Raw genomic sequence first — 25258 nt, forward strand, 5'->3', positions numbered from 1 at the left:
ATTGCTCATTTCTTGCTCAACAGGCTGCTGATTCAACCAGAAGAGGATGCTGGTACGTTTCACCTTCTGCATTCCACCCACTGCAGCTTAAATCAACAAAAAACCTGGCTTTTAAAAACATATGACTATATCTCATGCTAGTTCCTAGTTATTTACATTACATAGTTATGTTGCACAATATAATCTTTTTGTCAATGTCATTTAAAGGTACACATAATAAAATAATACATCAGGAATTTTAACTGCCGCTGTCTCCTTATCTTGCTAACTTCCAGTTAGACATTTCACTACAAGCAGGTCGTTAGAAGGTGAAACACAGACTATAATATACTTTCAGATTCACTGCTGTATGAAGAAACTACAGACCAGAAGAAATGACAACCTACAAATTCACAAAATAATGAGATAAAATGTGTTTTGCAGCTCGAGACAAATACTGTTAACACTGTATATGAAAAACAGTCTGCTTGTGAAAATGAATGACCTGCTGCAACTCCCAAGAGAAAGCCCTCAGGTAAGGAATTCTGATGGAAACAGGGAGCAAGCCAGTGGAGGCCACTATGTTAAACCCAAGCCTTTCTGTAGCTACCTCCAGGTGCGCTCCTAAATTCAGCAACAGTATCTGTTTCCCAGAAGCAGATTTTAAACTGTCTCTCACAGGTACCTGGAGATACGCTGTGCCGTTCTAGAGGCATGGCATGTCGCTATCCTCCAAAATAAAGCACTGTTATTTTTCAGAGAACAGATTGTATCTCTGTCCTACTGCAGAAGCTTATATAAATTTCTTTCTCTTAATCAGAAAGGTTTGTTCAGGATGCTAGCAGTGGAAAGTACAGAAAATTCCCTAGAGCGAGATAGGAAACACAGAAAGGAGAAGTGTGGCTAGAGGCTAATAGATTAGCCATTACTGACTTTATAATCCACATAAACTTTAAATGTGTCAAATGTCTTGGAGCTGCATTTTTAAAACGTTGGGAATGAATGAACAGGGAAGGAGCCTGTTTTGCAAAGCAAGGAGTCTCTGACACAACATAAATGAGCTATATGAGGGGAAAAAGGGGAAAAAATGAAAACCAACCCTTCCAGGACTTTTTTTTTCCCCACACAAGCACAGATATGCACACAGTAGATGCTGCTGAATCCAACCCTAAAAATCATGAAGGTATCATTGCCCTGCCTAAACCCACAAAAATATCTTCACTTCAGTCAAACAGTTAAACCTGTGCTTAACTTCAAAGATCATGAGTGAATGCATCTGAAGTAAACAAGATTTGAGTGCTTTGTTGGTGAAGGCATCAGCTTACTCTTTATATTCCTAAAGATGAAGAAAGTGTTTTGCTGATACATAGGAATAATGAAAGAAGTCACATTGTTGAAAATGACTTGAAAATCCTATTACAACAATAAGACATCAATTAGTTAATAGCTTACAATCAAAATATAAACCTACTATGTTTCACTCAAGTCTGGGTATACACCATTAATCACTAACGATGTGAGGACTGTGTTAGGTTTTACTAGGAAAGCTTTAAAAATCATGAATATTCCAAATAAAAGGAAAAAGTTCTAATCCACCCAGTTTCTGACAAATATAAACTAGAAGGTCTGCAATTACGGTGACATCTGAGTTGAAATTTATATTTAAAGACTGCATGGGGAACAGTGACTGTATTTAATGCTGTCCAACATTTGCTGATGTAGACCTAGTTTTCAACTCCCTTTAAACATGCAATATTTAATTATTTGAATGAAGATTTTTCAGTCAAGCATCTGACTCAGGGCGATTTTAAAAATTAAAGGAAAACCTTTCTACAAAAATAAAAACCATGTAGGCATTTTTCAGAATACAACTAGTGAAAGATGCATTGCTTTGCTCTCCTGTTTCTGTTTTAAAAATAGCAAAAAACAATAGCAAGATAATAGCAAGAGAGGTTTAATTAAAAAGCTCTACTACCTTCATGCTCTGAAACACAGATTTGACATCTCAAAGGGAAATCAGGGAGGTGCTTTTGTCTTTTCTAGAGAAATCCATAGAAAACTGTCACCTAAAAGCCTATTTGCAGACACTAAAATAGGCTACTTAGGAAGTTGAGTTCTCCAAGCATGATGTGGCCCAAAAACCGAAGCGATCAAGTACAGACCGCACTGAAATTGACTCTTTCAATGTCTGGCGCTGCCCTGGAGCCTGCACTTTCAATCCTTTGCTTGCTAATGGCCAGGCTGCGATGATCAGAGAGAGGAAACCAAGGCGCCGTTTTAAGAGAGCGGTCAGGGCCAGCCCGAGCGCGCGCAGGACCCGGGGGAACGAGGTGACAGGGCTGAGTGGCTCACGCGGAGTCCAAGAGCGAGGGGCAGAGACTCGAAGGGGGCTGGCAGGGCGATAATGGGGAGCAAAGAGGAGACAACGCCGGAGCGGGAAGGGGGCGGGGGGGGGGGGCAGAAGCGCTGCGCAGGCCCCGGCCCGGCCCAGCCCCAGCCCAGCCCCGGCCCCGGCCCGGTCCGGCCGCCGCAGAGCGCGGCCCGTGGGCAACGCAACCTCGGCGCCCCCTGGCGGCCAGCGCCGCCGCCGCGCCCCGGCCCCGCCCGGCCCGGCCCGAGCGCTCGGCCAGCGCCGCGCTCCGGCCCTGGGGGCGCGGCGGGGACAGCGCGGGCTCAGTTCGACGTCGCCTTCCGCCCGCCAACGGCAGCGAGGGGGCAGAAGCTCTCGGAACGCTGGTGTTCGGCTGCCGAACCCGCGGCGACCCCCGCCGAGCCCGGCCTGGTAACGAAATGGAGCTCAGGCAGCCCGCGCTGCGGGCTCCGGCCCAAGAGCCCCGGCACCTGTTGTGCAACCGCGGCGGCGCTCAACGCCGAGCTACAAACCCCCCGAACATCCCGAAACGCGACAGCTCTTGCCAAAATGAGTGGTCAGGGAGCGAACAAAGACCCTGGTTAACTGAGCGAACAGTTAACAAGCTCACCCCGTATGAAGCACCATCAAATACATGTGGCAGGAAGGCACTGGAAACCAGGCTTCATCAGTTCCCCGCGCCACTGCCGCTTGTTTCTGCCTGAAATCAGCTGCCTCATTCATTACACAGCTTCCATCTTCTGCAATACGTGAAGCAAGTATTACCTGAGACTACAGTGTCTTAACTACCCAGTCCTCAGCCATTCCCAAAGCACTATTCATCCCATATTCCAACCGGTGCAAGAGTTTGGTGGGGAGGAATCAGAAACTCTATTGCACCGCATGTGAGTTAGGAAGAAAAATTAATAGTTGTACTGGCAACTGTAGTATTTTATACCTGTGAAAGATCTATCTGTCCAACTATGCGTTGTTTTAATGTAATATTTGTATCTATTAAAAGATAATATTTAAATAAGGATATGTTTTCATAACTTTAATAGAAGTGGCAGTTTACCTGATTCACCGTTTCTTCAACTGCTCTCATATAATGATTAAGTTCTCTGTCCATGGCAGCATATTCTAACATGACATCTTCCATACTCTTAACATCCTCTACATCATCTGCAAAACAAAATATTTTGTACATGGATGATCAGTTGTATTATTTTCAGGCAGCATTTTTTCTTTACAGATATGAAGACAAGTATTAATACTGTGAATTTCTAAAGCACCTGTAAGGCACAGCAGGTGTTTTCAAGCTCCTCATATACTTTTTTCCTATTTTCCAACTGTAAACCTTGACATTTCTTGGGTAACTTGAACAAACAGCTTATTCAGAAAGATACTTCCCTGGTTTCATGTGAACAAGAGAGAGTGTGTGCGATTTCATCTACCAACACCTAGTCATTAGGCAATCAGGATATTTTCTGCAAAAGTTATATTTCATGACTCATCACATTGCCTCAGAAATAGTCAGAAGAAACTTAAATGCCCTCTCAGTACAGTATAGTTCACAGCTATAATTAGGCCCCTTATCCCCAATAAACATAGCTACTGCAAAATCAAAACAGAGCCAGCATTTTATAACACGGAAGATAATGGAAGACTGAATAGCACTGGTGAATCAAGCAGTAAAATTTTAATTGCCAGTGAAAATAAATGAATACAGGACATGTGCTTAGTAATTCACATCCACTTTTATTCTCCTCTGCATTCCTCCTAATTTCACTCCTTTCATCTCCAACTACACCTCTGCTTTCCCATTCTAACGTTGCTGTGCATCTGCTTAGCTGGATACGGACTCTTCGTAGGTGCTACAGGGCTGCACAGCCGCAGCTGTATCTCCTGACACAGGTGCATGTACCACACCAAATACTGCCAACTGCACAGGGACAGCCAGCCACAAGCCCCTGACCCATTTAGGAAATTAAGAAATTAGGAAACATAAGTTTCCACTTCTACTCCCATTTATTCCTACCCTGCAGTTTGCAAGTATAGAGAAAACAGCTGGAAGCAGCTGGGAGCTGTGAAAGAGCCCCAAAGTCTGCCGTGCAGCATTGGGGGTTGTCATTTAATGGAGTATTCTTCTTTACAAGCAGTTTCACTAGCCATTTGATTTCTGTGCTGTTATTTTTAAGAAGAAAATTGTAGTATATCTTTTTAAATTACTTTTTTGTGAAGAGAGGAAAATGTCTTCTGATCTGGCAAACCAGTGCACTTCCTAAGTTGCTAACTATATTAGTATGTTAGAGCACAAAAATCTGTCTGCAGAAAGCGAACATAAACCATTGTATACGGCCATCATAGCTTGAGAGCAAAACCTGAAACTCTTGCTGAAACACATCGCTCAGGGATAGGAACTTCATAGCATATGAAACAGTGATGGATCCAGGAGACAGAAGGAAAAGCGCTAAAATATATTTACACAAAAAAGTTACATAATAAGTCATATTATTTTGTGAACATGGCAATTCCAGTCATGATGTTTCTCTTAATTATATATAGGCTTGGTATGTATCCATTTTTCATTAAGTAGATGAATGGATATTGCAGACAGAATCTTGGCATTCCTGCAACTTTCTTCTGAATAATCAGCATTTCCCTCTCCCCTTTCCCTTCCCTCCCACCCAATTTCCATATCCTATTTGGTAACTATGATCATGCTCTTTTTCCTTCCTGCTAGGAAGCATATGAAGTGCCTCCTTCAAGGCTGACACAAATGGCATTCCATGAATCACAGGAAAGGTTTGTGTAGCAAGTAACTGTCATTCTCCTCCCATGGCCAAAATGAATCATATCCACAACATAAAGAAACTACAGTGGCCCAAATCTTTTTCTTTTAGGGGAAGAGAAGTGCATTGTTAAACACTGAGAGAGCTGTATTAACGCCATCTTTCCTAAAAGTTAAAAAAAGCTTTAGGTAAAGAATAATAATGTTGCAACTTGAAAGATGCATTAAAATAAAGCTCAAAGAAAGAGGTGGAACACAGCTCAGGCAAGAGGGACCTTATCTGTCAACTACATCCTGCCCTACATTCTTCATGTACTGACTGTTCCACCCATCCACCGGCTTGTTTTGAGTCTCAGTGATGTTCACTGCAGTTTCCCTGTTGCTGTTCTTTCATGCATATTAAGTATGTTATATATGCTGGGAAATCACTGAAAGCGGCACTAATGCATGATCATAGCCTACCCTTGAAGGAAGGCATTATGGACATAAAGATAGATCTGAAGGACTGTATACAGGTCAATTGTCCATCCCTTATTTCTGCCTTTTGACAGATACTAGAGTCCATTTTCTATTCGCAGTTCAATTCATAGTCCAAGGTGCTGAGAGCTAAGAGGAAATCTCCCATGTTCCCAGCCACTCATCTCCCCATCTCCTAAACAAGATTTAAAAGAAAACTTACATTACAGGCTATTCTAATTGCCTTTAAAAAACTCTTGTTGTCCCACATTACACACTGCAATAACCCGCTGTGCATGGCTCCTCTGCTCCCACCACACTCTCCCTTCCCCTTGATGATCTAAGAGCACTTCTGCCCCTCCCTGGTAAGGAGCAGATGCAGAGCAGAGCTTGGGAGCACATGATGAGAAGCTGTGGGTGACTGTATGAGGATGTGAAGTTTTACAACTCTCCAAGGCAGGGATCCCAGCACCTTCAATGTTTCCTTACAACAGACTCCACCATAGACTAATCAGAACACATCAGCTGACCTGATCTTACTAGGGAACAAGCAATTAGAAAAGAAAGACTTCTCTCTCTTCACACCATCCCACAACTCACTCTCCCAAAGCCCACCAACCCATTAGTTTAACAACCCTATAATATCAAGAAGAATCAAAACTTAATAATTATATCAGGCTTTTGAAAGATTCAAAAGGTGTTGTCCATCATCCACTCTGCAAGCCCCACTGCTACTTTTATTTCAGTTGTGAGGAAGGCAGTGGAGATTCATGGTAAAGAGATTCAAGGCACTGCCTCTCTTCCAGCAGACTGTGACCACATTATCTGCTGAACACCCTCCAGCCAGACTCCAGCTACAAAGCCAGCTAACTCTCCAAAGTACTCAAACCTTGCACTCTGCAGGCCAACAACCTAGCTCAACACCAAAATCAAACGCTTTGCAAGTGCTGGATCAGTGCCCTTCTATTATCTAATCAAAATTTATCCTAATCTTGTTTCTAATTCATATCTAAGGAATGCATTCCAAACTCTTTGCATATGCTTTTAGCTACTGCCACAAAATACCATCAAAGTTGCATACTGTACTTAAGTCTCCTTGTTATCTAGGCTAAATATGTTGAGTTTAGTAAGCATTTCTCCACAAGTCCTTACCCTCACCACCCAGAGATTATACATTTTGCAATATTACATCTTTTACTCACAGAAAGTCCAGTTCAAGGCCATAATTTTCATTTTCAAAGGCCCACGTGCATCATGTTCAAGTTATCTGGCTCAATATACGCATTTCGTGATTATGAATCCCAGCTCGCATGACTTTATGATCTCTTTTTGTAATATAAACAGGGATATTACTCTGAAAAGTCTCCCTAACTATGAAACAACAAAATTACATAAAGAGACTAGCAAAAGTCTCAGCAAGAGGCCAAACTGATCATGCTCAGGTGCCTTACTGCTGATTCAAACTCTAATCGATCAGGGCTGGGTTACGTATCATGAACCTCATAGTGTTAAAACAGAAGTTGCAATAACACGATAGAGTCACGTCAGCACTGGTTTAAAACTTCCTATATTAACACTCGTCTAAAATGCCACCCATTTATCCAAAACTTGCATTTCCTTCTAACATCTGAGTTCATATTTACTTTAGTTCCCTGTATACATCCACGAGTTAGCAAAATTTCTAAAGATTTTTTACAACTACCTCTTTTTCTGTGCAAAAGTTACAACATCAGTATTTGCTTATTTAGGGTATTAGAGCTGTCCTGCAGCCAATACACAGCAATTCAAATAAGCATTCACTTCCACCACAGACTATCTCAAACACAAAATAGTTTGGAATACCATGAAATTACAGGAAGGCTCCAAGCCTACAAATATAACAGTACTTAAAATGAATGCTTAAGCACAAACAACATGGATTAACATAAATATATATACTCGTGTATTTTTATAGTATTGGCTAACAAAATTCAAACTTTCAATTTCAAGAAAACAGAACATTGTCAATTCTACCTCTTGCACTACATATTAGGTTGCTTTGAATTTCAAGGCTACATGCTGTTTTTTCTATCAGGCTCTCCCATCATTCAAGGCAGAAGAAGAATGGTGTACCATTGCCCACAAATTTTGACAGTAGATTTCAGACTTTTAAAACACACGTAACACAAGTATCTGTCACTTGAGCCAATAGCAACAGCAGTAGTAGGCAGTTGTCTTCGTATGCACCAGCAGCAGATAAAATACACACTTTGCCAGCAGGTTTCAAGTTACTGCTGACAGCAGAGGAACACAAGCTCCCCAACTCCTTGATTTTGTTCCATCTTCTGGAGGAGAATGTACATTCTTAGTTCAGGATACAGCTAAGCATTTTTGTTGTTGTTTTTAGCAAGTACTTCATTTTCAAAACCAAAAGTGCTAAGACACCTCCCTGCAACCCCAATTTTGGTCTACTCAAAACTGTTAGTAATTCAAGTTGGACAATACATCTTGAAAAAAACTACCAACCAACCCACACTCTTTACAAACAGATTCACAAAACACTTGGAGTAGACAGTAGCAAGATGTCCCTCTACTGTCTAGATGCTCAGTAGTGGATCTACCTATGTAGACCACTGTCTTATTGCCCTCCTCTGTCTAGAGATACTTGAACCCTGCCATGGTACTCCAGACTTAAACAGGAGACTGAGTGCTTCTGTGGTGCTGAGGATGCATCTTCACTTTTTCTCCTGCAGGTACATGGACAGCTCCTCAGAAAACTCTTCACTCTCCCTGACCTGTAACATACTTTATCTATTAAGCTGCAAAAAGAGCAAAATGCTAGTACAGAAAATTCTAAACCATAATAAATTAGAAGCTAATCAAAGGAACAGCAAAAGACTGGAGAAAACCATTTTCATCTCCTGAATACAGGTGTCCTCCAGAGAAATGGTTGAAAGTAGAATGCCCCAAAATCTCCATGGAGCCCTTTAGATAGGGAACTAACCACTGCAGTTCATAAGAGAAGAAAAATTATTGCTCATTAGAGGGCCAACAATCATTCAGGGAATGGCAATTGGTGGAATAAAGGGGAACTTAGGACAGCAATTGCAAAATTTCCCTCCATGTAACAGTCAGAAGTAAGTTACTACTGAAGCTAGCCCTAAAGAAACCTCCAACTTCTCAGGAAATGTCTTAACTGGGCTGTAGATTATTTCAAGCTGGATGTCCCTCACTGTCCCCTAATGAAGCCATTCTGCTTGCACAGAATGCTTTCATACACATGGAGTTACGAGACTAAGCATGCATGAGTGATTTCACAGACCAATACCTTCTCCTAGATACCAGCACTCCGGTGAAAAGTAGGTATGTCTTACAAAATGAAATGACATGAGAGAAAAAGAAACCTACTCTAGGTGGCCCTGCTTGAACATGGGGGTTGGACAAGATGACCTCCAGAGGTCCATTCCAACCTCAACCATTCTGTGATTCTATATTCCTCAATAACCAATAACCTTGTCTCTAAACCATTCTTCTGGTAGATGGTTGAAAGTCAGTTCAAGTTCAAGTCCTCTCAAGCAATGAAGGAAGTTGAATCTTAGTTTCCCATATTCTATCAAATAAAAAATCTGAGTAGAAGGAATAAAAGTGAGAGGAGTGTGGGAGACAGGACTACCTAGAGCTTGTAAAGGAAAGACCAGCACAGAAGAACACTGTTACTTGACTATGCCCACAGTTGCACCAGATCTATCACTTGTGAATAATTTCTAAAGTTTCATCTTATTTTCTATTTGTCTTCTGTTAAGAAATTGCAAATCAAACTACAATACTTGGATTTAGGTGAAGCATTTTGCTGTACCTGAGTAAAGTCTTCTAAGGTTTTATTTTGGAAAGAAAAGGGCAGTGCTTTTCAGTCTGGATTTAAACATTTGTTTTATTCACTAAGTAACTGAAAAAATCTTCAATTATCCATTTCTCCATGCTTTTTTTTTTTTTTTAGAGTAAGATGAGCCTGGAGTGTCTTTTAGATTACAGACTACTCCTGACAAAAAAACCCCTCATCTTGTGTTACAAGCCATTTCGCTGTAGGCTATGACAGTCTGAAATGGGAAGAGACAAGATTCAGTGACCCAGGAGCCTCCTGCTAGTCCCATGGAAATGAAACCCAAGTACATTATATTGTAGAGAGAGTCAGAATTTCAAGAGAAACAGACCATGCAGGGTCTGAATGGCCACTCTGAAACATCTCAGTTGCTGAATGCCCAGTTTGAAACATCTCAAGGGGCCAGCATTTCCAGCGAGTGGGTGTTGCACACATTCTGAAAACAGAGTCATCTCAGAGTGGGCACAGAGAAGCTGAGGTACCCAGTATTACTAACCACTTTTGAAAATAACTTACTATATTATTCTGTAATAAAGTAATCATGAAACTTTTGCTCAGAATGAAACTCCCTTAAACTCCATTGCCAGCAGAACTAGGCCAACAGTGCTTTTGAAAGTAACTTCTTTACAATACATGTTTTTTCTTCAAGACTACCAGGGCAAGGCTAAAAAGTCATAATGATCCCAGTTTAGACTTGAGAGCTGTAACAAAGATCTATCTTACCAGATATTTCTGCCACAGTATCCAAACAGACTGCAACATAAAGAAGGACAATACCTTCGAACACCTATGGACACTGTGGTAATACCAAGTGAAATAACCAGGGTTCTCACAGAGAGTTTGATTTAGCAAAGCACTCCAACATGTGCTGACGTGCTTTGCTGTATAAAATCCAAAGTAAAATATTATTCAACACAAATAGAGATGGCTTAATTTAGGCTGAGGCACATAAATAATAAAAAGACATCAACTAATCTCTCATACAAATAAACAGAGTTAGCTATGGAACAGAAAAAGTGTAAATATCGTATCTACATATTTTTGCTACTGTAACCTCTACATTTGATGCCACACATACAGCACCAAGACATGAAGACAGGTAGCCTGTACACACTTCCCCAAATAAAAATGCTTAACTTGCTTAACTAAATAAAGGCCTATACAATTCCCACGCTACTTCCCTCCCTTCAGACAAAAGAGTCCAGCACCTCCTTTCTCCTTACTAAATTCCAAGATCACAGTGAGGTTAATCTTTATTTTACCAATTAACACCTACCCAATACCTAACTTTGCAGACAGGCCAATTTAAAGTTAACAAAGACAGTGTAACTAGTAAGCAGAAGCTCTGCAAGGAGCATTTACTCTCTGCAAGGATCCTCTGCAAGGATAAAGCATTTACAAGATGCAACAGTTTTGAGAAGTCACTCAAGCTCCTCTATCATAATTCTGTATCAGTTTCCTGGCATTATGGTGATTCCATCCAGAACTACTGTGCTCTGTTCAGCAAATGAGTAAATCAGCATTCCTCAACACTATCTACATCCACAGGCCCAAGAAGAGAAACACAAGTTGACAGACAAGCAGCAAGAAAACACCAAGGCTGGGGTTCATGTACCTTTTCTTTGGCAACAAAGGGAGCTTCACAGGTCATTTCCCCAGGCACTCATCCTTGCTGTTCCTCTGTGTTCCTCCTCTGCTGCCCCTCAGCTAGGATAACAGGACTTTTCACAGAGTTATACTAAAAATTGGATTAATGAAACAATCCAAGCTAAAAATAGTATTCCATCCTCCAAAACCAAACCAAAAAACCCAAAACCATGGTATTCCAGTAATTGAATCTGAAATGCAGATACACAAACAGTTGTACCAGTACACTGGGGGGGGTGGCAAACTGTAGCAGGGTGGAGGGGGGGGGGGGGGAAGAACTTCCTAAACAGACTTGTTTGCCAGGAAAAAATTAGAGGAACCACACCTGTATTTTCTAAGCAAGTACAAGACATATGCTATCTTCACACACAAATCTGACCAATCTCTCATTAAACAAGTAACAAACCCCCCTCTATTTTCCTAACTATATATATATATATATCCCTCTCTTCTCAGTGGATTTCAACATACGATGAAATTAAGGCTGAAAACAACATTCACTAATAATTTTAATGGGAAAGGAGTTTCCTATGACTAACGAGCTTCTTGCCTGTGGAGGCGTGGGCATGTCTACACCACACAAGAGAGCATGGTTCAGAGCCCCGAGCTGCTGCTGCTCTTGCCTTCCTCAGAATGAGAGACAGGAGGGCTGGGAATATTTAAAAACAAGGGGTCTACTGCTGTCCTCCTTCTACCCACTTTCTCCTCTTAGAATTTGATATGGTAACATTAGAACTTGGGTAAAAATTTTCTTGAAATCTTTTCCCTCACACAGAACAGTAAAATATTTGTTAAGGTGTTGTAATTTTTACTCTTTGATCCCTCAGAACACTTTCTAAAACTGCTATTTCAAATGAAGTATTTTATTTCAAGACTTTTAATGGGCATTTACAATTTCCATAAAAGGTGCACAGGCTGCTTTCTACTGGAAAGGAATACCAACAAAATACATTTTTAATGATTTTTTTATGATTCTAACAAGTTTATTTCCAAATTGTTAGAATTTTTTTAAGCACAATTTCTTCTATATTACTCAAGATCTCTACTTGCACATTATGAATTCTACAGAGATAATCCACCCCTTTTTTGTTTACAAGCCAACTGTGTTAATGTTTTCTGCTGCCAATAACCAATTCTTCTCTTATTTTAAATTGCATTGACAGGTGGAAAATAAATATTTTAGTGTGAAGTGCAAGTCTGTCTCTAATAAAAGGCATGATTGTTATTATCCAGCAGTAAAAAATACCATTAGGTTTTTCACAAAAAAACTTCGTTTTAATGAACCTATTATATTTCTCATCTCAGAAAAGCTCATTCAAAGTGCACCTTCATTAAACTAAATGCAGCAGTTGCTTAGAATGTCCTCCATTTGGGGGAAAGAGGAAATGTGTTGGAAAGACATATCAGTAAAGATAGGGAAGTAAACCCCTTTTTACCCAAGACCTTCAAAATTCTCAGAAACGTTCCTTCTCTGTCCAGAATTGGAGGCAGCCTAGCTCAGAGACTAAGCTAACAAGCCCTCATCAGAGCGTACTTAATCAGATATAATGTTTCAGTAAATGCAACTATCTTCGTTCTGCGCTCAAGCTATCATAATATCCAAGTCTGGTGCAGACATATCTGATTGGAAATCTAATTGCACAGACTAGACATGCTGCATGTGGCACCACAAGAAATAGGAGTCACATGGTGCATCATCAATGGCCTGGCCAGAAAATAGGGCCATGACTCAGGACAGAAGCATGGGAGAGTCACCTTGCAAAGTGATGGAGAGTGCAGTTTCAGTACAGAGGCAGTCTCACTCCCAGTCCCTCATTGCAACGCTCCCTTCCTACTTCACAGGCATCAGTACTAGCGCTTGTGCATGAAGTGCTCAACGAACTGGTCCCACTAAAACTGAGCGAGCTGTTCTTTCTAATGCAAGCAAAGCCCGATTAGCAGAGTGCAGTGTGCATAAGCTCTAATACAAGTTAAAGCAGTAGAACACATATCAAACAGGGAGGTAAGACCACGACAATCCTTCACTTCAAGGCAATCCAGCACCAACTTATTTCGGCTCAGTTCAGTGGTCATAGTTATATTCCCACACAAAAATCCACAGAATCCAAACTAAGTTTCCACAACCAACAGCAACAGCTTCATGCAGACACAAATGAACCCTCCTCCAGCACTCAAATTTTAACATTATTGACCTAAAATGAAACAGCTGGGGGAGGAAAAATGCCAAAATATGTCTGTTTTTTAAATGTCAAATATTTTTATTAGATACTTCCAAACATAGCTTTTTTTTTTTTTTTTTTTTCCTCTGAACCCACACAGTCTCTCATTCTAAGTTTTTATATTTCTGCTTCTACAACCTTTGGCACTACTGACTTCAGAATTTAGAAAAGCTAATCGGTAGCCCCAGACAGAGAAAGGCTGGACTTCAGCTGACTGACCAGGGCACTGGCCATACTGCAGCTGCAGCAGCAAGCAGCTCAGGGTAGAAAAACAACCCAGTTTTATAGTCAGCTTTTTAGACAAATCTGGCTGGCAGGCAACTCCACATTCTACACCACTGTGAACAGAGCAGTGATGTGTCTTACAACAGAGCTGACACGGGTCCACATACATAAAGGAATAAACAAAAGATAAAGCAGATTCATAATATACAGCTAACAATGGAAAGTTTGGGGTTTTTAAATCGGAAACACTGATTTGTTAGATTATCAGAAATGGGAAGGTTAGTAGAAATAGATATAACTATCATCTCCAAAGTTAATTGTTTGTTGAAAATGTAGATAGTTCCATATGCTTTGGATATTTTCCAGTTTCTGTTGAAGAGAGCTAACAGACAGAACTCAACCAAGGTTAAACTAAAAGAGTCTAGAAAACCAGTGTCTCATGCAAGCAAAGGTCAAGTGATGTTCCCCACACAAAACATCCAATTCAGCATGAATTACATAGTGATATGGTACTTGAAGTGCTAACCATGCAGCAATACTAAAGTTAGGACTTTCAGGGCCCATAATTCCTCAGTATGACCCAAAAAAACCAACATAAAAAAAACCAACCCACAACCTAATCCTCTTACACAGACAAGGCAAAGGCAAAGACTGCACATAAACTGCAAGCATAATGAAAACCAGCAATTCATTCTGCCTCTAGCAGGCCTCCTTTGCATAAAACCTCTTCTGTGAATTGGCAGATCTCCCCTTTTTGGCATGAATCGCTGGTATGTGGCATTCATTCTGTTGCTTGCATACTGGTAAGTGACAGAGCTAAATCTTTCCATTGCTGGAATTTCATTTCCCACAAACTTCATAGAAAAATTTCTCCTACTATGAGGAGCTGCTAGTTTGTTATCATACGGAGAATGCACATTTCTGTGCAAAAAAGGGCAACACAATTCTGTATTGCCTGGGTCTCTCATATACACACAAATATTTATGATTTTGAGAGGAAACAGGAGTTTGTTTGATGGCTTACAGTACACCACAGATGATGGTCTCTTGGCATGTTTTTTAGATAACACTGTTATCTTTGTCCATAGTAGGAAAGAAGTAGCTTTGTGGGGGCCTCATGGCATTTGAAGGGGCCGTTTTGAAAAAACAGGAACATAAATTGAAACCAAGTGTGGAAATGTTCTGTAACAAGATAGGAAGAAGGCTCCCTCTGTTCAGTACTTAAACAGAACTGGTAAACTATCACATAGTTATCAGACATGTTATTAAAATAAATTAAATTCAGAACCATATGACTGGGCTTGAGATTTGTGTAGCTGACATGTACCAGTTGAGAGAATTTTTTCCCCTTTATACTGATATGCTTTTGAATTTTGTTCAATTTAAAATCTGTTTTTCTATAAAAGTGACTGAGCCAAATCTGTGCACTAAAGTAAGTGTGTTCAGTGGAGAAGTCATCTTGATTAACTTGAGATTACATTGAGGCATCAGGACAGACTACACACCTCCAACAAAGCATGGATAAAAAAATTAATCTAAAAATACTGAAGAAATACAGAATTTGAATGAGTGATGGCATACCTAATTTACTGAAAAAACAGCTGTGAATTAGATCCACACCTACAAGTAATAAACTTTAAAAAAAAAGGTCTTGTGAAAATGTCACATTAATCTACCCGTACAGCAAAGTCTACTCACCCACTGCTTACTAAGATGATTAGTAAGGAAATCACAAGTTAAACTTTATTCATCTGCTTAAGAAAAATAGGAAAGAGTTTGCAAGGTTGATTTCACTCAGAAGATATTATTGTCACTTGACATTTACATGCAATGTATAATTCCATTCCCACTTACAGTCTGGGGAAAGCCTGTTAAAATACTTCCTTAATGTGTGAACACTTCTTTGAATTGTGTTCTTTTCATCTGCCACCTTCTCCTTAAGCCAGCTGGCTCCTTTTGTTAAGTCTTTTTTAATAAGAAAGTTCATTATATGTAATTTATGGAGCAGTTTGAGATTGTCAGCTTCTATTGCGTGCTACGGCACATGCATATTTCAGAGCATCTACAGCATTTGTTGATAATGTCAAAAAAGTAGGGAGGTTCCCACACACATCTATGCTGAACAACTACAGTGTAAGACTAATCAGAAAGACCCCATCTCTCTTCTCATTTTCAGCCACATGAAGCAGACCTCCTTCAATTTATATGCCAGACTACTCTTCCCATTTGCAAAAGCTAACACCTTTGTGGAAACTACTGAAGTTGCTTACATGGGAAACATCATTAGCATGGTATTTAAATATCTTTCATCATCTAGAGCACAATCAGCGTACTGTCCTGCTTAATCCTTTTGCTGTGGCTTTCTTATTTCTTACCTCTCCTTCTCCTTCATTACACGTTTCTTTACCACTTGCTCCTCTCCCCTTCTCTTCCTCCTTAACCAGTTCCCCCATTTCTGTTCTTCTTTTCCCTGAGGACTTGCTAGCCTGTTTTTTGATTCTTTCTGTGTCAGCAAGTGACATCTTCCTGGTGATCACAATCTTTGGGGGTTACCACCTACTTTCTCCCATCCTTTTATATAATAGCAACTCTAACAGACTGCTGGCTGTTGATTTTCTTTTATTGGCATAAAGGTCCATTAACACACAAAAAAACCCCCAAACTGAAACAACAATAACAAAAAAGACATAAGCTCACCACTCATTAACAGTAACTGCTATGTAGTGCACAGTTTTGGAACTAACATAATGCAAAAAATGCTTGAAAGGGTGGCTGGGGCAGCAATGTGAGTGCTGGCAGGTCACCTGGCTATTACTGTATGCCCTACACAGAAGGTTGCGCTATATGATGCCTATGATGAATGCCAGACCCTTGTTCAACGTCAAAGGAGGGGTACAGGGATTGTTCTAATTTTTTTTTTTTTTTTTATAAAAGGGGCTGATTGTATGCTGACAATTTTGCAGATGCATCCCTATCTTTATATGGCACATAGTGTATAATTCGGGCAAAGACCCTTTCTGGACCAACAAGCATGAGACTAAATCCTGCTAATTGCATTTTCCTTCAATAAGCTGTTTCAGTATTTCAAAGAAAGAGCAACACAAATTACTCAATGCCTGGAAAGTGTGACTTTCATCAAGACTGACTAAAGCAGCTCAACTTGCGAAGTTTGAGATGCTATGGGTGACTTGATCTACTGCTACCGTCCTGAAAATTTCTGAACATATTGAGCTCTTTGATTATCAGACAGAAACATAAGATCCAGTGCCTGAAAACTGAAACGAAGCTAACGAAGAAAGAAAATACAAGGTTGAACTGTTTATTAGAGATAGCATGGATTCTCTGTCACTTCAGTTGACCTTTTGCTGGACTGTGAGTTTCACTGTAAATGTTCTTTCCATAAGCAGTTTTAGTAGCACATTTTTTGAATCAGTGAAATATTTTCTCTCATCACATAGTATTATTTATTGACCCACCTACCACCATTACAGACAGCTCACTTTATTTCTAGACTCTTGCAGCAGAAGACATAAGCAACAACAGAAGTGAATATCTACACAGGAGTTTGAGATATTCAGGTGTTCATACATCCTCTCAAAACACTCCTGACACCTCTTTTTATAGAAGGGAAGTTGATGCCTAGTGAACTTCAATTACTTGCCCAAGGCCACACAGTGCAGTGCCAGTTTGAAATAACAGTTGTTCCTAGCCTCAAGGCCTCAGCAAAATCAGACTTGGAGCATCTCAGTTGTTATATCTCTTTCATATAATGTATTATGAGTTCCTTGATCTTCTTGAGAGACAATGTGAAGGAAAATGAGAAGGGAAGCAAAAAAATCCATGAAAATTATAATTAAAAAAATCCTAAATCTATAATTCAAACAACCAACCTCTGCCTGTCCTCCAAAGTATGAATTTTTTCATAGGTCTCAGTGTCAGCAATCATAAGGAACACACAAGTCTTACATGTGATTCTGACTGATAAAGTAAACATTGCTATTTAAATTCTTAGAATTTTATCAGTACATATTATAATCTTCATTCTTCACTAGAGCATCAGCGTGCTATATAATTTTGGTGTAAATGGAAACATGTCATAAAACCTGGATTTGAGTCAGAGTGCATTTTTAAGTTTTGTAATTATTTTTATCTGAAAGTATTAAAAACCTATCATAATTAATTCTACATGCACTGACAAGTTATTTGAGTATCAAAAAAAAAAAAAGAAAGGAAAAAACCAGTTGCAAGTTCTTGAATTCTTGAAGAGAAGAACAAAGAAGAGAAAGGAAAAGAAAGGGGGGAAAAAAAGTGTCCTGTGTCTTCTGGTAGGGGATCAGGATGAAGGCTTCAGAGTGATCACATCTACATAAGGGCTTCTTTCATGTTTTGACCAAACAATGAAAACATGTCAGCACAATGCTTACTTTTAACCCAGATAAATCTTTCCCTAATGGAAAGAATCAAGAAAAGAAATACAATTGCTTTATATTCTTAATCTTTCTGAATGCTGCCAACCCCAGGTTTTTTCCTACTTTTGTGGGTTCCTCCTCCCTCCCTAGTTATTTAGGCACATAATTAGATCACTGAAAGCTAAATACTGATCTACTTAAATTGATAAAAATTAAAGCCTTCAGAGAGGGTTCTTCAAAGCCCACACTACTTTCTATATATACACTGTATGCCTCTCCATTTAAACAGGAGTTAGCGGTATTTTCTTATTGCCACATTTCTGTGGCAGAAATATGACGATAAGAAAATGACAGATTAATATACTACAGAGAATATTTTCATACAGTAAATTACTCAGATAAAATATTCCTTTCTGGCTTATGTTCAAAGAGGCTGATTTATCTTTGTGCTAAAGAGCCCACACAAGACCTCTGCAGTACTTCATAGTATTTTGAAGCTGAAACACACCATTAGGATCATCTATTCTGATCTCATGCATAGTAGAGGCCAAAGAACCTCACCCAGCAGTTTCAAGCCTATAACTTACAGCTGTAAGCTCACTCATTCTCTCAAGGTTAACATCACTAGTGTGCAGAGGGTCTGCAAAAAGGTCTATACAGCATTTAAATCCCACTTATGATCTATTTTGAAGACTGCTGAGAATTTATGAGGTCTAGGACACAGAGAAATTTATAGTGACTATGGGTACATGAGGTAACCCACCAGGTGACTGCAAACCTCCCTAACTCATAATAACCTTTGGGGGGAAAGAATTACCTGCTTCCTTAAGAAAATACATAGGAAAAAAGTATAAATATGCACACATACATATGTATGTATGATTTTGATATCAGCAACTATGTGAATACCACCTGCTGAAACCTAAGAAATAGAAAATGTGCAGTTTTCATCTGAGCACTCACAAGAGTTCTGACAAAAACTGAGACTGTCCAGAGTATGACCTTCTGTTCAGGTGCAAGATGTCAGTACATTTCCATGAGAATGCACTAAAGACAGTTATTCAGCAAGTTAGCTTTAAATCAAGACTAGATTTCACTCTGAATGATACTCTGTAGTTCAACCACAATATACCAGCTTCATGCAAGAATAACTGTACGAAATGCAATGATCTGTATTATGCAGGAAGTCAAACCAGTAGATCATGCTGGTCCCGAACAGCCTTAAAAATCTATGATCTGATAATACGAATTCTTTTTCTCCACTATTAATCTTAATCCTCCATTTCTATTTTAGTGTTACGAAGTGCAAGAGCATGGTGATATGGCCCCAACACCTCTAAATCCACTCTAGGAGTGAGTTACTGTAGCGCCACAGCTGCTGACCACAGCAGGTGAAGGAGTAACGGCACAAGCTGCGGGAAAGCCTTTGCTGCCACCTCATGGGTTTCTCTTTCCTTCAAGAACTGGGAAAGTTGAGGAAGAAAGATACTTGAATGCACTCAGCTTGCTGAATACCCAAAATGAAAAAGAGCCAGCAGAACAAAAGCATGCGGCTTAATATAGCTACTTTCCCTTCGCTGCACTGTGTTCTTTTTACAGTCAAAATTCCAGCTAGGAAATAATAACAACCCCACATATTTGTTTCTTCCCTCTTTGTAAGATTGCAGACTATGGTCAGGGTGGTTTTTGGATAAATTTAAAAGAACACAAATCTTTCATTACAACTCGTATTTTTCCAGATTTTGAAACAAGGCACATTTCCAAATTCTCATTTTTCAGACAGCTTCTTTGAAGAAGAGCCTTCAGAAACAACCAGTGTACTCCAGCAATGGGCTCATCAGTGCTGGCTGTAAATGTTTTAAGTAATTTTTATGCTGTAATTACTGAAGCACAAAGGTAGTAGAAAAAATTAATCCAACCCTATCTTCTCAAAATTTTGGTATAATGCACAAAATGTATTTTTTTTTGTCTTCAGAAAAGCATTTCACAAGAACCCAACCAGTCCTTTTTGTTTCAAAAAAAAAATTACTTGAAGAAGAAATACTTAGATAAAAAAGAATATCTTTCCTAAAAGGATGAATTTTAAGCAAGCGATTTGAAGGAAAACAAAAGCAGTATTTTTGAGAAAGGGAATCTGAAACATTTTATATGACATACCCCAAAATACAAGTTTTCTTTAAACAACAGAAGAGAACCTTCCCAAGAAGAAATATGTAATTTTGGTGCCCACGTTGAGTTTGTGCATGCCACCAATTAGTACCACAGACATTGGTGTAGCAACAAAGCAGACCAGTTAACAAACAGCTTCTGGCAGATAAATGCCTGAGGTTAGAAAGAAACTTCCTCTGTGAACAGCTTGGTATCATGAGAGAATTCTTCCAGCTTCACAAGAAGCATCTGGTAGAGGCTAACACAGAAAGTTTACTGAACTTCATGGATCACTGGTCTCTGTTTTCTACAGTACCCTCTCTCATAGCTAGAAAACATTTTTGGATAGTAAGCACCAGTGAAAAGCCATTTATCTCCAGGATAGTCTTTGACATTCTACACTTACATTCTCCAACAAGAAAAAAGAAAAAAAAAATCCTGCAACTCTTACTTGGAATTTACTATAACCTAATGACAAAGTAAATTCTGAGAGACTGAGGCACACTCGGGAGATTTCAAATCCAGGTAAGATTGTTCCCTCGTGTCCATAAAGAAGTAATGGATTGCTCAATTCTATTGCTATTCCTGCACTGCATATAAAACCGTTTGCTATTTGCAAACCTTCATGCTACACCTTACTCAAAGCAAGTTGCAAAGTGTCATTCTAGCCTATACACTATACCCTGTTCTCAGGACAAGTACCTTATGTTTTGATTATTTTTATGAAGTACAATGATCTCTAACACCATGGAAACTAACAGAGCATGAGAATTGTAGGAGCACAGGTGTCAGCCCGTTTATTTCTGGATCCCAAAACAATCACATCATGGTCATTTCATGCACAAGAACTTTGCCAGTGTTAAGATTCATGTTATGTTATGGTCCTCCAGGAATCCTGCATTTGAATTTTCAATGAAAAATAAACTAGGAAAAAAAAAAAAAAACAAAGGAAATAAACTAACCAAATCATTTTATATTCAGCTACAGAGTCCATCCTTATAGTGGAGTCTGCACCATCCCAAGTAGGATATGTTTTAGGTCAATGACAGAGAAACTTCCATGGAAAGGTCTCCTGCTCTCAGTAATAACTTGAACTTATGATGTTCAAGTCTGACTGTTTGTTATAGGTTGCTCCAATGTGTTTAGAAAGCCACTGCATGTAAGAATAGTGGATATTCCAAAAACTCATGAACCAACTATTAAAAGGCTACCAATAATTTCATAAAACTAGGCTAACCACCATGTCTATATTCTCTACACTCCTTCCTATGTCAACAAAGGTCAGCAACCTTAGTTTGCTACCCTTTAGTGATTCCTGTTTAACACTGTTTCAAAAGAGCAGTGAGAAAAATCAAAGTGATGTGGGTAATCTCGCAGAGCTAAATCCACATTACCAACTACTGTTTAGCCAGTGTTTAACAGGCATCATGACACAAGTGGATCCCAAGCAATCTGGAGAAGAGAAAGCAGTCAGTAAGGGAGGACACTGTACGTGTGAGATGCAGTACAGCACACATGAAGAAAAGCGCAGACAGCTCTGGGGCAAGGGGAACAGACAAATGGGATAAGCATCCGGAATTGAGTTAAGCTCTGCTGGCAGAGAGCAGGTTATGCAATAGGAAACGAGCAGACAAGCAGGAAAAGCCAGAGCTGTAAAGGGCTAACTTAATCTGGGGCACATGCCAAAGAATCCTATCACTAACACTGTGTAAGACCCATGGGCCTGCCCTGTACATATTGGTGGGCAGAAAAATCCTTCAAAGTGTGGAGAAGGAGAGGAGGAATTCCCTGATATTGCTATGGGAAGATGACTGCCGTGTAATACAGATGGCAAGCAGCCAAGGGTAACAGCTGACCATGACATTTTAGGGCAAGTTTTTGAAGAAAAAGCAGCTAATTTTTTTTTCCCCAAATAAGATTAGAGTTCAGGTGCTATAACTGCTTTCCACCCAGCTATTCCACACTCCAAGGCCTCTACACTTCACAGTGGGAATGTGATATGTGGTTGGAAGAAAGTCAGTCCCAGACATCAAGGAAGCATCTTGCTTTCTACTAGAAAACCTGTTCAGCTAATTAAACAAAACTCTATCTGTTAATGCTTTAAAATGCTTTTCAGAAGTTGTATGCTAAGAAATTCATATCATCTTGTCAGTAGTTAGCATGCACTCCAGCCGTCCCAATTACTTCCCATTTGTACTGGACATTCCTCCCAGTACCACATAGCTTTGGCTCCAGCCCAGACAAAAGCAACAGCTCCTCTAAAGAGCAAGCTGCTGGGCTGGAAGCCTGGAGATGACCATGAGTTAGTCTTTTTTATTCCAATATTTATAGCTCTCCGTACTTCACAGTCCTATATTCTTGAGAAAGCTCTTCTGCTTTCTCCCGAGGAGTCAGATAAAACTGCCATCCTCAGCAAGTTGACAGAATTCACATCCAATAACTTCTGAGCAAAGCTGGGAATGGATGCCCGTCTTGGATCTGGCAGACCTATACTGGGCCGGCATATTCATATCATTACCAGCACATCAGCCAACACACATAGCAGGTTACACTTCCAAATACAGAGAATAAGACTTTTCCTCCAAGTATTTCACATGGATGTCCAGCAGTGCTTTCTAACTCTACAGAGCTACTTTAAGTAGTTTAAGTAAAGACAGTTCAGCAACTAAGAGAAGTTAAATTAGCAGTGCAAACAGCTGTTCCTCAGTGTGCAGAGGTGTCAATACGGGGCTTAAAGTCCAATACTAGGAGCACTACAATTGAGAGACATTGCCAAACAAGTACTGACTTTGTGGATTCTTTTTTCAGTCACGCTACTAAAGCTCAAAAACAGGCTGAGGCTAAATTTAGGAAGATGCAAATTATAGTAGAACTTAGGTGATTTTACTTGCATTATAACTGATTTTGAACAGTATCACCTTCAAATTCACGTATCAGGACTCCAATCCAGCAAAGGATGCAAGTATGTGCTTGAGCTTTAAAATATACAGACCACTGAAAGTTGGTGGACTATTCAAGAATGTCAATGTATCCTTTCCTTCAGTATTTTGCTAGGTTGGGCCACAGAACATCTAACAGTGTTTTGAGCACAGGGAGGACATACTGAAACCAACTGTGCACAGTCTGTTTTTCTGCATACATGTTTTTTTTATATAGTAACATTTTACAATGTTTCCATATCACAATGATATTCTTGATAAAAAGAGAAAAATATGACCTCTAGACAACGTCATTATCTAATCAGCAGAAAGACTGGGATGGACATAAAACTCAGCTTTATAACTCATTAAATAAAATGAGCTTTTAAACTGGCTGTTTCCCTTTGACATTCAGTTCAGTAAAACTAGTTTTCACCTCTAGATACAGATCCTTAATCCCCGAGTCTGCAGATTCTCAATGGACAGGGTGATCTTAATTGACAATTTAACTTCATGGACATCAGCAGAGGTACTTGAAAAATAAAAGGTTTTCAGGATCAGATGCATTAAAATTATTCTTCACCTAAATTAACAGCAGTTAACAGAAACTCTGCCTTATTTTGCTAGAGATCACACATGTTCATAAATAAGCAATGCCTGACCTGAATATTTAACACTAGTAATCTTTTTTCATAAATCTATACAGGACTAGAACAGAGGACATAATGTATTAGTGGACTAAGCAATAGCATCACTGATGAAATTAAGACTTAAGTGCAATTTTGGCAATGAACCTTACAGTAGTCTTAAGTATCTCATCCTTATGGCACACTGTGAACAGCAGATTCCTTAGAGGAAAGAGACTTGGGAATCACTGTGGTTAGAGCTAACTTGAGATTTATCTCGAGTGCAGCAGCAGTGATCAAGATGCTAGAAGGCAAAAAATAAAGGGGAGGTATTACAAAGCTGGGAACAGATTCTGAGTGTTTGTATCATTTAGAGGCCTCACAAACATTTCAGACTGTTTTAATTCTACTGTGAAATATTTTCCTTTTGACTTCTGCATGCAAGGTCTGTTATTATTCACAATTCCAATTAAAAAAATCCACATTTCCATATTATCTCTCACTAGGATTCCCAAAACGTTTCACAGCATTAAATAAAGCTTAAATGGACAGGAATATTTTTAAATTTACTATTGTGGACTGCAAACAGATATCAAGAGAACTATATGTGTAAGTGGAGATGAATGTGAATCTGCCTAAAAATATTGGATATTAAATCTTTCTATTATTCATATGAAATAGCAAAGCATTGTTTTTATTAGCATTATTATTTTGCAGAAAGTAGTAAAATGAACTCATTCAAGGTCATGGAGAATTAGATTAATTAGTACATTCTGTCCTACATTTCAGAATGTGGGACCATGTGACAAGAGGCTATAAATCTTTAGATCTTCAAAGGCATCTGGATTGCAATTTATATTTGTAAAACTGATTCCCTCACTTTTCTAGATTTTTGTGACCACTATTTATTGCAGAACTACAATGTTTAATTATTTAATTGAACCCTTCCTCCCCCATCAATTTCTTTAACAGTCATTTATACTCCTCAGAATAGCTGTGTCCAGTGAGATTACTTTATCTTTCCAGAACAGAAAGTCAAAAGCTATAGGGGAAAATACCAAGTTAATAAGAAGTTCTGAGAACAATTAACCTGTAGGAGAAAAAAAGAAGAGCAAAGAACCCCAAACCTGAGAACTGTATCCAACTAAAAGGCTCTGTTGTTATTGCCAGAGAGTAATGGCCTCGTGTAAGTTAACTATGAATAGCAAAAGGGTTCATTTTTCAGAACATAATGAATAGATGTACATAGAGCTCTTAAAACAGAATAAATTTTAACTACAGCAGCACAGAAATGAACAGTAGGCACAGTAATCAATAGTAGCATCAGTATATGCACTGGCTTGCAGCCATGTTGCCCCCAGAAATAGATAAATTCAATTTAAGCAGGACTGAAGTGGTAGGTAGACAGCAGCTTCCTAAAAGGAATTATGGTGCAAAAAGGATAGTTCAGTTCAACAGGAGGCATTCTCCATGTGAAATTACTGTTGAAATGAAAACCCAGTATTTGATTGAGTTTTGAAACTTTCAAACATTATGTCAAATAAAGGTGTGAAAGATCTATTGTGATATTTATTCATGAGTAAACAATTTAAGCTGATGTCCCTGATGTCAAATTCATAAATCTCTATCTA

General features: G+C 39.3%; 1 protein-coding gene across 1 annotated transcript in view; it reads right to left on the minus strand.

The window, feature by feature from the left end:
- The window catches only part of NSMCE2 (NSE2 SUMO ligase component of SMC5/6 complex), a 132072-nt gene that overhangs the window by 99133 nt on the left and 7681 nt on the right, over positions 1-25258 (minus strand). The window contains exon 3 of the mRNA XM_074842875.1: positions 3405-3511. Coding sequence (XP_074698976.1) covers positions 3405-3511 — 107 coding nt within the window. The remainder of the gene's footprint in view (positions 1-3404; positions 3512-25258) is intronic.

This window comes from Strix aluco, chromosome 1, assembly GCF_031877795.1.
Source record: "Strix aluco isolate bStrAlu1 chromosome 1, bStrAlu1.hap1, whole genome shotgun sequence".
In the NCBI taxonomy this organism is placed as follows: Eukaryota; Metazoa; Chordata; class Aves; order Strigiformes; family Strigidae; genus Strix; species Strix aluco.